Source organism: Mauremys mutica, chromosome 23, assembly GCF_020497125.1.
Source record: "Mauremys mutica isolate MM-2020 ecotype Southern chromosome 23, ASM2049712v1, whole genome shotgun sequence".
Taxonomy (NCBI): domain Eukaryota; kingdom Metazoa; phylum Chordata; order Testudines; family Geoemydidae; genus Mauremys; species Mauremys mutica.
In genome coordinates, this window is record NC_059094.1 from 10,606,138 (window position 1) to 10,619,534 (window position 13,397).

A 13,397-nucleotide genomic window follows, 5' to 3' on the forward strand; every position below is an offset into this window, starting at 1 on the left:
GGGCAGAGATACAAATATGACAGACACACGACAGGGAGTGACACAGAATTCCCCTGCCGGCAGCGGACAGGAAGATGCATAATAAATGCTTATCTTAGGAATTTCTTCCTCATTACCCTGCTTTCCTAGCTAGGTGCAGGAGTCAGACAGGGAGCGTGTGCAAAGGACAGACAAGGGACGGGGGGGAAGAGCGGGGGTCACGTTTAGCAAACAGCCTTTAACTTATTGTATTTTATTTTTTAAAGGTGCAACAACAAGGATGGGATGTCAGCAGCAGACCAGCTACACAGAACACAGATAGGCGGATGAACAGGTTCATTTGCAAACTCACCCTGCTCAGGGTCTTCCAACAGAACCCCTCTTTTAACCAGCTCCTCTCTTGGCTTTCGCATAGAAATCTTTCGTTCTAAAACTGATATTAAATTGAAAAAAAGCACTCAGAAAACAGGGCAAGGGGAGGGTTTCAAAAGAATGGGGTTTAAATGTATTGGCTCTGTGGATGAAATAAAAATGGCTCAAGTTGCTGCATTTTGCATGGAAGAAGAAGAGGGAGGGGGTTAAAAATAACCTGTCTGGGGCCTGTATTCACACACCAGAATATAGTGCTAGAGCAGTGAACAGTCATTCCTCCAACCTAAGCCTTGTTGGAGAAGTTCCTGTCAACTAAGGAATCTTGCATCTTTAAAACTCTTCAGAACATTGTTTTCTACAGTTAAAAGATGTTTAAGCTGCGGTTTTAAGGAGTCAGTGGCTGAGGCCTCTTATCAGTGAATTTGTTGTCGCCATCACTGGCAAAGAATTAAGCTTTGATCCCAAACATGCCAGCACTGGGACACAAGGCTTCAGCCAGCCTCTGCAGCTCACCCATAGCTGCTACTGCTCTGATGGCTAATTGCAAAGGATGAAACAACTTGGCATGCGCTTCCCCAGTGGGGAAAAGTGTTTAAACCAAACTTCAAGACCAGCACCAAGCCTGATGCTTTACCTTCTGAAGTCTCCTTGAATTTGTCACTGCTTTTCTTTTTCCTCCACTTCCAAGGTTTGAAAATCTTGCCAAAGCCCGAGAACTTGCTTTTCCTCTTGGTGGGGGGTGTGGTGTCTCCAGATTCCAGAACATCAGCCCCCATCCCCATGTCAGATGGTGGATGATCCACTTCCTCAGCTACACAGAAAGAAAAAGCAAAGTCAGGGGTTTATTCCAGTGAAGTCGAAGCGTGAGGTCCCTCCTTTCCCACCCAGCCAGTCCCTGCCAACCCTCCTGTGGATATCCGGAAAGTGATAAGCAGTGAGTGATGCAAATTCATGCAGAGGAGATAGCAAGACTCCATGCCTTCACATAGCCAGTCAGTACTGAACAGGAGTAGGGAAGCAATCAAGGGAAGTTTTCAGTGCTAACAGACTAAAGACATACTGCGATGTGTTAAAAATCCCTCAAGTGTAACTGTGACTTAGTTAATATTTGTACAGTGCTATAATTTAGCTCTAGGAGCACAAACAAAAAGCTTTATTGCAGTCTCTTGATCTCGGCTGGAAGCAACTGCTCCGGACACAAGTAGTTACATGAATAAAATACCTTCTGTACTATAGCATGGCGGACTTCCATGACTGTATTTAGACAGAACCTACTGAAGTTATCAGCCCATCTCAACGGCTGTATACAATAGAACTAAGCCGATCTGATTTCCACTCCCTGCCCCCATAACAAGCTACCGGGCCAAGAGTAACAAAAACTCAGGAAAGCAAAACAATGCAACCCTGCACTCCACCTAGTGTACTAGAATTCCCAGGAGAACGCAGCAGGAGAGGATGTACTTATGGAACATAGTTCTGTATCAAAAAACCTCCTTATGAGGCAAGTTGTGAAGAGTGATTGGACCACAAAACATCAAGTTAGGCCAGTCACCTTTCTTGCTTGCCTGGTATTTGCCATTTTGCTGGAACTTACTAGGGGAAGGGGGAAATAACAGCCTTGCTTCCTATTGAAGATTGTTAGTGACCCACTTTACGGGCATTATGTATAGGCTGAGAATCCCTGGTCTCTAGCTATATGTGACTTGGGAGCACCCAAGTCGCTCTACAGGACACCAGGATGGTACCCAGTATTGGGAATAGAGAGCCTTACTAAGGGCTTGTCTACACTTAAAACACTATAGCATAGACCCACCTACGCTGACAGGAGGGGTTCTCCCATCAGTCTACAGAATCCACCTAACAAGGGGCAGTAGTTCGGTCGAGGGAAGAATTCTTCTGTCAACATGGCACTGTCTCCGTGGGGACTTAGACTGGTTTAACTACACCATTCAGTGGCGTGGAGTTTTCACCCCCCTGTGCAACGTAGTTATACAGACATAATTTACTAGTGTAGACCAGGCCTAAGGCTTTTTGTAACACTAGAATGAATCGCATACCCTAATACACTGGGGACTCTATTGTGTATGCACCGGGCTATAAATCACGCTCATGGGCCTTATTTTCTCAGCAATTGTAAATAAAAACACTTTGGGGAGTTTGATGCAAACTTTCTGGACACGTGAAGTCCTTGAGCTACACAGTTGCAAACTAGGCTACGTGACATGTCTCCAGAAAAGGCAGCACCGCTGACCCGCGATGACAACTCACTCATCTGCTATTCACATACGGGATGCTCAAACCAAGAATCCCATCACCCAGGGTTATAGGGTTTTGGAAAGAGCCAACTTCTAAGTCCAGCACACCCCAAATAGAGTATCATACACTTAATCATAACATTTATGTAACACCAGCCAGAAGACGTAGCACCAGATGTCAGAATTTGACCTGTTTTTACGATATGTGGGAGATCAAATTTGCAGAGAAAGAGAGAAGAAAATAGGAAAGGCCTGTGTGTTGCATTTCACTAGGGTTTCATTGACAGACACCTGGATCTTCACACCGTGACATTGTTCAGCAGGTATGTCTGCACTGCAGTGTGATTTACACTTCACGTACACAGACCTGTGCTAGCTTTAATCTAGCTAGCTCGCTAAAAATAGCTGCGATGACACGGCAGCAAGGACTGCATAAGCTTACGTGACCCCCTGGGTACATACTTTCCTACGTAACCTGTGGCACCGCAAGCCCACTGCTATTTTTAGTGAGCTAATTAGATTAAAGCTAGCACCAGTAAGTGTACATGGACTGCAAATCACTCCCCGCTCCACACATCCACCTGCAGTGTAGACACACTCATAGAAAAAGATTAGGTATGCAGGAGCAACAGTCCGAATCTTTTGCTCTCCAGGCAGCTACAGGCAAAGTTACTACGTGATGCAATATTGCTCATAAAGAACAGCACTGATGGGCCCCTGGGAGAAGGGAACAACAGAAGGCGTTTTAATAACGCAGGGGGAACAGGAAGAGTATTCCAGTGAGTCCTACAGGGACGTGCAGGACTCTGTGTAAAGACAGGATGCTCTTTAATGGCTGCTAATAGTGGGATAAATGATCAGAAAGCAAACCGACAAAAATAGTCTGATGTGAAATGATAGAACAGGAAGAGTTTTGCATAGGAGCCAATTTCATGAAGGTCTGTGTTCTGTGCAATAGAAAAGGGGGGGGGGGGGAATCAATATAAAGGCATTTTCCAACATTTTATTGCCTGAACGAGTTTGAACATATTTTAGAACCTGACATCCTAGGCCCAAACATGGGTCAATTTGATTTTACCTATAAGGCATGTTTCTTCCTTCTCTACAAAGATTTCTTCCTCCTGACTCACTGGAGTCCAGCTTCGATGCAGTAATAATCTACCTTCTCAGTAAGAAAAGTTTGATTCACTCGGCCTCAGTGAAGAGCTGAGGCCATAGCCACAGCTAGGAGCCATTTCAGAAAGGTACGCAAGTTCAAAACTTGATTCAGTTACAGACAAAGCTGATGAATTATTGCAAGTATGTAAACAGCCTAGGGTAGTCCCACACCTGTATGAAAAGCAAGCACACAAGATACCTATTTTAGTTTAATTCATGTTCACCTGGATTTGTCACAGGAAAATCAGACTGGACTTTCAAACTTAACACCAAAGACAGATTGCCTGGATGTTTCAAGGCAGTTTCTTCAGAGACCGAAGCATTAGTCCTGGAGCCGTGAGTGTAGTTTTAAAGAGCTGCATTCACTTTGCTCAGCAGAGCGTTTTGAAAGTTCACAGGGCAAGCACAAATTCTTGCCAGGAACAAACTGTGAATTGAATTTGGAACTGAAGTGCCATGAAGGCATTTGAGCCTATGGTGGGTGACCATCACTATACTGACGGTGCAATACCAGCATTACGGAAAACCCATGTCAAACTCATTACAAATACATCTCCAGTCAGGACCGGTATAAGAAATGTAAGCTCAAGCGCTTTCTGCCCCCTGAGGTTTCAGAGTGCTGCACTAAGCAAAATGGGCTCAGTTTTCTTTTAATAAGCTAACTGTCAGGTCCAGAGATTAATGAACTGAGACCATAGCTCAAAAAGCTGCAATTTCTCCACTTCCAATTAGGAGGAGGACCATATCTGCTCTCCTTCTACAACCATCTCTGGGGGGATCAGAGGGCGGGCACGGCGAAGCAAGCAGATGGACCAAAATCCTAGATGCCAACAAGATTCCAAACTTGACACTGAGCAGCCAAAAACAAGTTAAATCAGCACAAATCCAAACAGGCTTAAGCATGGAGGTAGAATTTATCCACTATTTAATTGTCACATCACTCAGTTCTGGCTATGACAGATTCCTTAAGTCAAACTCTACACTATTTCTCCCATCAGTGTCAGCTCACTGCATTGTACTGAGCAACCTCTCATTCTTGTCTGTCAGGAGACTATTTATGTCATGAGAGCAGCTCCCTTCCTCCTGTGTCTGAAACATGACTCATCATGCCGGCTCATGCATCACAAGCATCTCGGGGAAACGACCACTTACACTTGGGTTTGTAAAGTGCCATGCTCCCCAAGAGTGCTAATTACTCATGACTGTGAAAGGAAGAGCCTGTGCACACAGCCATTTAAAACAGCAGTCTTATGATGCCATTATAAGCTATAGTCACTTTCTTAATTCTTCATTCACATTCTTAATTACAGGGTGGATCAGATGCTGCAGACATGCTTTAGAGTGACACGTATTCCAAGTAGTCTTGCTTACTCAGAGACTGTTCTATCAGTGGGTAATCCCCTGGAAGACCAAGGAAAGAATCTGGACTCATGCAAGCGTTCAGTTTCAGGACAGTTGCAGTCAGGACCAGTGAACAAATTTCTGAAAAGGGCACCCAAGGGGAGTAGATTTTGGCACCCACTGAGTCTTCCACCACAGATGTCTGGACACGGTGTTTTTTCTCACGGCCTCTCCTTATTCTGCTGCATAATGAAGTGTAGGAGGTCTGTAGGCTGTTTTATAATTATGAGTTCAAGAGAACACACCTCTCCTTATCTGAGTCATACAGCTAGGAAACTGTGCTAAAGAGCTGCAATTCAGTGCTTCGGAAAAGAGATTGGGGGAAACAGGAACGGGAAATTAGGGGTGTGAACTTCTAGCAGCTCCTCCAAAGTTCTCCCCAGAGCAGAGTTCTCACCCACCTGTGTGGCAAGCTCAAGCCATACAAATGGGGGCAGGTGCGAGACTCGGATGCAGATATCCACGGACCATTTTTGCAGAACGCGGATCAGATGTGGATACAAATTTTGTATCCGTGAAGGGCTCTAAGTATCATCGCTAGCCAGTCAAGACCATTTCTAATGAGAACCTCTGACACACACACATACTCATCCACACCCTTAGGAAGAACCTTGTTTAACCAATTTTAACGAAAATAATAACTGCATAGATCTAGTGTAAAAGGGTTGCCGCACTTTCTATCAAATGCTTCACGAGAGGTTAATACGCTGTCTGGGTACGACTGCCTCGTGATAGCAAAGCTGTTCTTTCACGCCACAACTCTGAAGAAAGCTACAACTTCAACTCAGCATGTTCTCCCACCCAAGCGTTTGTGCTGCACCTCCATTAAAAATCTAGTGTCCCGTTTCAGTCACACATTTTAGGCAGCTGGCCTTTTAAGTCCACATTCTCTGTTGTCTAACGCACAGTTGTGAAGGTGCTTAGGAGAATCATGTTTTAGCATAACAGCAATCCAAATGCCCATGTTACAACGTGGGCCAGTCTTGCCTGATGGGCACAATGTATATTTTAACCACTTGATAGAATTCTGTTAAGGTCAAAAGCTCTAACAATTTGCTAACATGTTTAACACACACTTTGGTCCTATCATGTTTTATGCAACCGCACCCCTCCCGGTGCACTTAAACTACACTTGCAAAAGCATCCTAAGCCTTCCTCCCTGCAACACACAAACATTTCCTGCTGGAATTTAGGACATTCCAATCTGAAGCACATTTAAAGAAAAGTAAAGACACATGAATGAAATTCTCTAAAGTTAAAAGCAATTTTGTCGAGGGCACTTGTGATGCACAGAAGAGATCACACTTTTGTTTGCACTAAAGTCCTACAGTTCTCTTTTATTTTTGGCATTTTAAAATTGATTCACCCTTGATTTCTCCTCCTGCATTTTGTTTAGACGCAGAAGAGCTGTGCTAAAAGACGAAAATGCCCTTAAGCTGCCTACAGTACTTTTCATCCAACGGAAACCATGTCATTGACAGGAGCCAGCTTCTTATATATTCTTCAAGGCCTCGATTTCCTGACACACTCCAAGCTGATTGCCTCCAGCACAGTCAACTAGTGGCTTAATGTTTTCCTGTAGATGTGTCATTGATTCCCAAGAAGCTCAGTGATGGAATTTCTGGGAAAGATGGCAACGTTTTTGCCTCAAGTTACCATGGAGAGTCAGATATCCTGATGAATGAAATCCTGCAACAGAGCAAGGATCTCTGGGTTTTATTAAAAATAGGCATCACTCCTCAAATGGTGTAATCTGGTCGAGCCCATTGCAACACACTTTTGTATTGCACTATGCACCCACCTTAAAAAAAGGAATAGGAGAGTCTTCAGGCAAAAACCTCAATAACAGAATCCTTTATTTTGTTAGCTGACATTCATAGACCCCTCCCATCCCTCTTTAAAATGGCAATGGGTACCCGGATAATCTTTTAGAACACCAGGGCCTCTGATATAGAGGATCAAGAAACACCAAAAATCACAAGTTAGGCAGAGATGTTAGGCTGGCATAGTTTTTAATGATTTATTTTAAAGCCAGTTTAATTTAGTCTCCGCACAGTCCAAACCCAGTATGGCCACTACAAATAAGTTAAAATCATGATTTTAACTTGGTTCCTCAGTATAGATGGAGTCCATGCCCACATCCAACTTAGAGCTCATTGCCAGTGTACAAGGTTGAAAAACATAAGGAAATCTTCTCAAGGAATTTCACCCCAGATGTGTAGGAGTCACACTAGACTATTAAATGTTCAGAAAGTTTGATGAAGCTGAGGGAGGTTACAGGTATTTCCAGATTCCACTAAAGAAAAATGGAAACTTTTCATAGACGTTCAGAGGCAGAACAGATTGTATGCTGTTTTCTCCTACCATATTTTGGATCAGTGGTTCTCAAACTTTTGTACTGGTGGCCCCTTTCGCATAGCAAGCCTCTGAGTGCAACCCCCCCTTATAAATTAAAGCCACTTTTAAAAATATATTTAACACCATTATAAATGCTGGAGGCAAAGCGGGGTTTGGGGTGGAGGCTGACAGCTCGCGACCTCCCATGTAATGACCTTGCGACCCCCTGAGGGGTCCCTACCCCCAGTTTGAGAACCCCGGTTTTAGATTAAATACAGAGGACATGCTCCTTCCCCCATCCATTCTGCAGAGTAGTGTGTGAAAGAGGAAGACAGGTATCTCAGACACCGCCTGACTGAGGGAGGCTCTCCCAGTCCATCTTTCCTCCTGCTGAAATGTTAATGCTATCCGTATTTTCTTATGACACTAGTATTAGACGGGACCTCAGTGAGCACACACACTCGAGATGATCACACTGAGAGTGACAGGGTGGATGATGCACCAGCGATGGGAGTCATAAGAACAACCAGGGTGGATGGAATGTGTTAGAATCTTGCTTTTATTAAGAAATAACAAACGCAGGATATCAGGATTTTATTTCGCAACACCGATGGTTTGTTTTGCGTTGGATTTGTTGCTGGCCTGTACCACTTCATGCTAAAGGATTACCATTCCCATAAAAGTGGTTCAATTTCTTTTTATTTACGGGAGTTACTGCAAGCAATCCACCAATCACCAGATGAGTTTCTGCTCTTAGAGAACTCCCCCAGATAATTCTATAGATTAGTCCTCTGCTTGTGAGCCTCAGAGCCTGTCTACACGCAGAGTTGCAAAAATTCAATTTAAGGGGGCATTTTAAACCTATGCAAAAGGCTGTGTGGATACGTAGGCGGTACATGAGTTTTTTGTTTGGGGTGGCCACTCCCAGGAGTGCCAGAAGCTCCCTGAATTGTGGGGCCACCAGCAACTGGATGGTGGCCCCTCTCCCGCTCTGGCCCACCCCTGCCCCACCCCAAGGGGCAGTTCCCCTTAGGCCCCGCCCTCACTCCGCCTCCCCCTGCTCTGCCTCTTCCTCTGCCAGAGGTGGCCAGGGAGCCTTGGTGCCATCACTTTTAGAAGTGGGAGGGCTATCCTGCCCTAAGGGTGAGCAACAGGGGGAAGGGGCAGAGAGGAGCGAGCAGAGGGCAGGGCCTTGGGGCGAAGAGGCGGAGCAGGGGTAGGGCCTCGCTGCAGAGTCGGGGCAGGACCACAGGGGGAGGGGTGGAGTGCAGGCAGGATCTTGGAGGGGAGGGCTAGGGGCTCGGTCCCGCCCCACACACACTTCTAGGGAGCTTCCAGCGCTCCTGCTCCCAGGGTACAAAGGCGGCAGGCCGGCATACCTCCAAAGGGAGGCGACCCGCATCCAGCATTTGCCCCCTGCAGGGGCAGCCTTCTTTATTTTGGGGAGTCTTAGCCTCCCCAAGCCTCCTATATGTGCTGCCCATGTGTGGATACTTATTTCAGGTTAAACCAGATATATTTCAGTTTAGCTTAAGTAGAACATATTGAATCTAAAAATCAAAATAAGTGTCTATATGAAGATGTGCACTGCTTTACCCAAACTGGTTCAAGTTTATATGTAAACAAGGCCTATTTTTTTTTTTTTTGGCATTTTGATCTTTTTCATGTCACATTTCTTTATAGAAATCAATGCATCTTGCTCTTAATTTTCCTGGATGTGGCTCCAGCACCACTCTCAGTGCACTTAACCTCATATGCTCTAATATTTTTATATAGGACTAGAAAGACTTTTTAAAAAAGCCTTAAATTTAAGGGACATGTGTATTCATGCTGTAAGCTAAGGCCTTTGTCATCTTAATAAAAGTGTTTGAAAACTGGCTACAGCACTTATGCAGTAACTTCCTTACTACCATCAACGATATGCATCAGTTCTATTGGAACATTAAATAGCCCCACCAATTGACAGAATATTAAATACATTTGTTCCAGGAGTGGGAAGCTTTTTGACTGGCAAGAGGTCTTCTGCACCTTTGAAATCCCCAAGGAAAGTCCAGGTGGCGGAGGTAATATCTGGAATACTGGACCAACTTCTGTTAGTGAGAGAGAGAAGCTTTTGAGCTCTTCTTCAGAGCATGCAAGGAAAGGGTCACACCACCCTCTAAGTTAACATCACCCCAACACACTTGAGCAAGTCTGATGGGATAACCTTCAAAGATGAACTCCCACGTGACCATAAAGCACTGCCAGCAGATTGGTCCGATGTCACACGCTTTGGGACCAGATATAAACATTTCCATTGTGCAGGAAAAAGAAATGACAAAGGAAAAATACATTCTGATAGCATTTTAGCCCATTCCCTATATCCACACTCCAGAAAGTCAGGCCACCCTACACAAAACATCGCAGCCTTTCACAGCCAAAAAACCCCGCAGAAGACGGGTCCCCCATTTATCATCCCTCAATGACTCCAGAGTGAGGCCAGGTATACACCTGGAAGGTGATAGTGGGCTTACTACACTGGCAAAGCACTCCTAGTGTGGATGCAATTTACACAGGCAAAACTGCTTCTCTGGTATCGCTTAGTCCACTTCCACCCCAAGAAAAATAAGCTATACTGGCAAAACTGCTGGTATAACTTCATCTCCTCTAGGGGCTTTTGCTGGTACACGAATGTCAGTCAGTCTCAGGATTACACTTCTTCATGCCCCAGACCAACACAGCTATTCCAGCAAAAGTTTGTTGTAAACTAAGTGGTCTTAGGTCTGTTCTACACAAGTAAATATGCCAGCCTTGCAAAGTCACCCTGGAATCCAGGAGTCCTGTCTAGCATAGCGCCATCACTTAGTGATTCTGCAGCTAGGACTTCAGTTAACCGTTCTGTTAAGGCTTAACTGTTAAAATCAGCGACTGATGTACAAGCCAGAGTAGTATCTATCTCCCTCTGTCCTAGATGTGCTGTTTTCGAAAGTAGCAAAACTAAGTCTTTCAGGAAAGTAAGCAAATATGGCTCAAAAAAATAAATTAGGAGCCATCTGTTGACTATGGGGATGCCATTTTGATGACTGTTCTGGTGTTTCTACCTTCCTATTAAATTAAAACTATGTAAGAATCGGGGTGAGAGAACGAGCAAGGGGGAGGGGGAGTATCTGAGATGTCTTGACCTTAAAAGCAATTTTCACCTTAAAAGCAACAATAGACTCCGGTCACAACACAACTACATTTCTCCAGCCTCTTCCACCATAACAGGGCAAAGTAAGGACAGTATGAGCCTTTAACTTCCCTGCCTTTTGTACATCTCTGTCCAATACCATCTTAACAGGATTTTTATTTGAAAGAACATCTTGTCTGTGTTAATAGAAGACAGCCCGCGAGAGCTGTCCCTTAAAAATTCAGGATCTAGTCAATGGGTTGGTACCTTTACTCAAGCTGTGCAATAAGGGGAATCTATAGATGGCACATAATCAGGTGGAGAAGACAGAATTTGAGGGCAGGGGAGGCCAGTGTCACCCTTCCTTCCCACTAAAAACTACAAAACTTTCTGACGCCCGAGCAGCCCAGCCAAGACTGACTAGATCTGCCTTCCAACACCTCATAAATCCAAGGGGAAGGCACTATTAATCTCCACTGACAGCAGAGAAGATTGACGTTTTACTGCCCCCAACACCCCTTATTTTTAGCCGCTCTTGAACAAGTCCGGTAAGGAGAAAAATAATCACTATCTTAACCTAAAGCTAATTATTCCCCTAAAAAGCACCAGAAACATTCAAAGTTATAAGACTGAGAAACTGATTTCATGGAAAGGGAATGAATAATTTACACTTATGTAAAGTGCTTTCCACCTCCAAATAGAGTGCTTTTTGTGAAATGTGGCAAGTGCACTCGCCCTATCTCACACACAGGAAAATAAAGGCACAGAGAGCTGCAATGACTTGTCCCAGGTCACACAGCACTCTCCCAGAGCCAGGGATCAAACCCAAGACAGACTCCCAATGCCATGCTAAATTCATTAGTCTACAGCAAAGTAATCAAATTCTGCTTTCAAAATCTGAAGTACTGGGCTGGCACTTGTGATTAATTGCCAGATATCCATAGTACATCAGGACTCATCCACTCCATGTAGTCGGAGCATCAGTACCCCAGAATTCAAACCACAGACGTCCCTCTGTATAAAGCAGGGAAGAAATAGCAGAGATAGAATCAAGTAGAAAGAAGACTGCCGAGCCCATTTTTCAAACTATTAAAGGTGCCCCCAAAAGCTCAGTGACGCCATACACAAGTTGACCATTCTGCATCATTTCCATACCACGGATGTATAAAATGTTTAATTGCAGTTAAATCTGGGGAATTTTCCTGGGCTCTGTAAACCAGCGTCCCAGCACCTGACAGGCAGCAGCGAGGAAGATCGGAGATAGTTCCTTAACTAATGCAGCACAGAACCAGACTACGGTGATCAGCAAGGACAACGTGTTTCATAGTAAATAAGTTTAAACACAGCAAAGAGAGAGAGACAAAGTAATTCCCCTCTAGTTACTCCTCTCAGAGTCAGACATTTTCCCAAGTCAATTGCGATCTATGCAGGTTACACAATCCTAGCATTCCATTTCTATGTACTTCGCGGCTTCACCTGCAACCCCAGCCTCAGCCCCAGCCAGAGATTGTTCGACTTCTCCTGCCCTCCATTACTCACCGAATGCAGCTGGATTTACCGGTCTCGAGAACAGTGTCTGCCCCATGCTTAGATTCTTTTCAAAGTAGCTCTCTGAAGGCGGCGCGGGGGTCGGGGGGACCACACACCACTACCCTGGGAGAGTACGTTAGCCTTTTTAAAAGAGATAAATCCACACTGGAGGGTGGGGGAAAATCCAGAGCCTTGCGAGCGGGGACTGCCAGAACTCAGGAAATGGCCTGGGTGTCAGCCAATCCACCGCAGCTCCCGTTCTTCCTGTATCCCAGGCCCAGGCACTTGTGATTCTCATAAATAAGCGTCCATGCCAGCTCCCTTCAAGCAGGAATGCCTGTCATTCCAGAGTGCACACCAGTCAGGGCTGAAGCTCAGGCAGGGGAGGAGACTGCCAACCACACTCTAGCCGCTTAGCTGCGTAGTCCAAATAATCAACACCCTTTGCTCCTTACATCAAGTTTAGCAGGAACGCACCAAGAGGCTGAGAAACAGGAAGGAGGGCAGAGGGAGATTTTACCAGAGAACAGTCTGCAAACAGTATTTGTAGCCATTTCACTTCCCAATCAAAACCAACCAGACACTACAGTATACCTGGGCCTAAAAATAGGAACCAAAATAAGCTGTTTGGACCCATCAAGTCCCTTTTGCTACAACAATACAGACAACTGATATTTGTACAAAAGCCTGGTATGTGATAAAATTAAAGGAGCATCAGGAGGTTAAGACCATATTTTTAAAAGAAACCTATACATTTGTGTTACAAACGTCCAGAACTAATGAATTGTAAAAAGCTGAGTTTTCTTTTCAATACTTACGCTGTTTGGTTACTTTTTGTAACTTCTGTTTGGGCAGTAAAACAAAATGAGTCTCTATTCTGGTGCTCATGCACTAGAATGATGCTGTGATGCTTATGTTGCAAACAGTGCAAGTGGATATTTGCATTGCAACAAAATCTTTCATTGATATACATTTATATTATAACAAATATAATTGGGTTGTTTGTTTTGCAACCAAAACTTAAATGTGTGGCCTGCCTAATGTGACAGGGTCCCTTGAAAGGAATCAGCTATCACACATAATAGGAGAGTTAAACAGAAGGATCTCCACATTTAGATTTTCTTCGCAGAAAAAGCTATGATTAATAGAAATGGAAACAATTTTTGTAAAACCCACAAAAATTCCCACATTGCAGCATCACAATAGTGAGTGGAAAG

General features: G+C 44.5%; 1 protein-coding gene across 6 annotated transcripts in view; it reads right to left on the reverse strand.

Moving 5' to 3' along the window:
* PHACTR4 (phosphatase and actin regulator 4) overlaps positions 1–13,397 on the reverse strand; it is a 93,423-nt gene that overhangs the window by 18,335 nt on the left and 61,691 nt on the right. For 4 of the 6 annotated variants that reach the window (XM_044997749.1, XM_044997751.1, XM_044997750.1 and 1 more), the window contains exons 3-4: positions 986–1,162; positions 332–412 (exon numbers count right to left, since the gene is read on the reverse strand). In XM_044997749.1, the coding sequence (XP_044853684.1) occupies positions 332–412; positions 986–1,162 (258 nt within the window). Of the gene's footprint in view, positions 1–331; positions 413–985; positions 1,163–12,189; positions 12,388–13,397 lie in introns of those variants that run through there. The other 2 variants (XM_044997748.1, XM_044997747.1) reach the window with 2 other exon arrangements.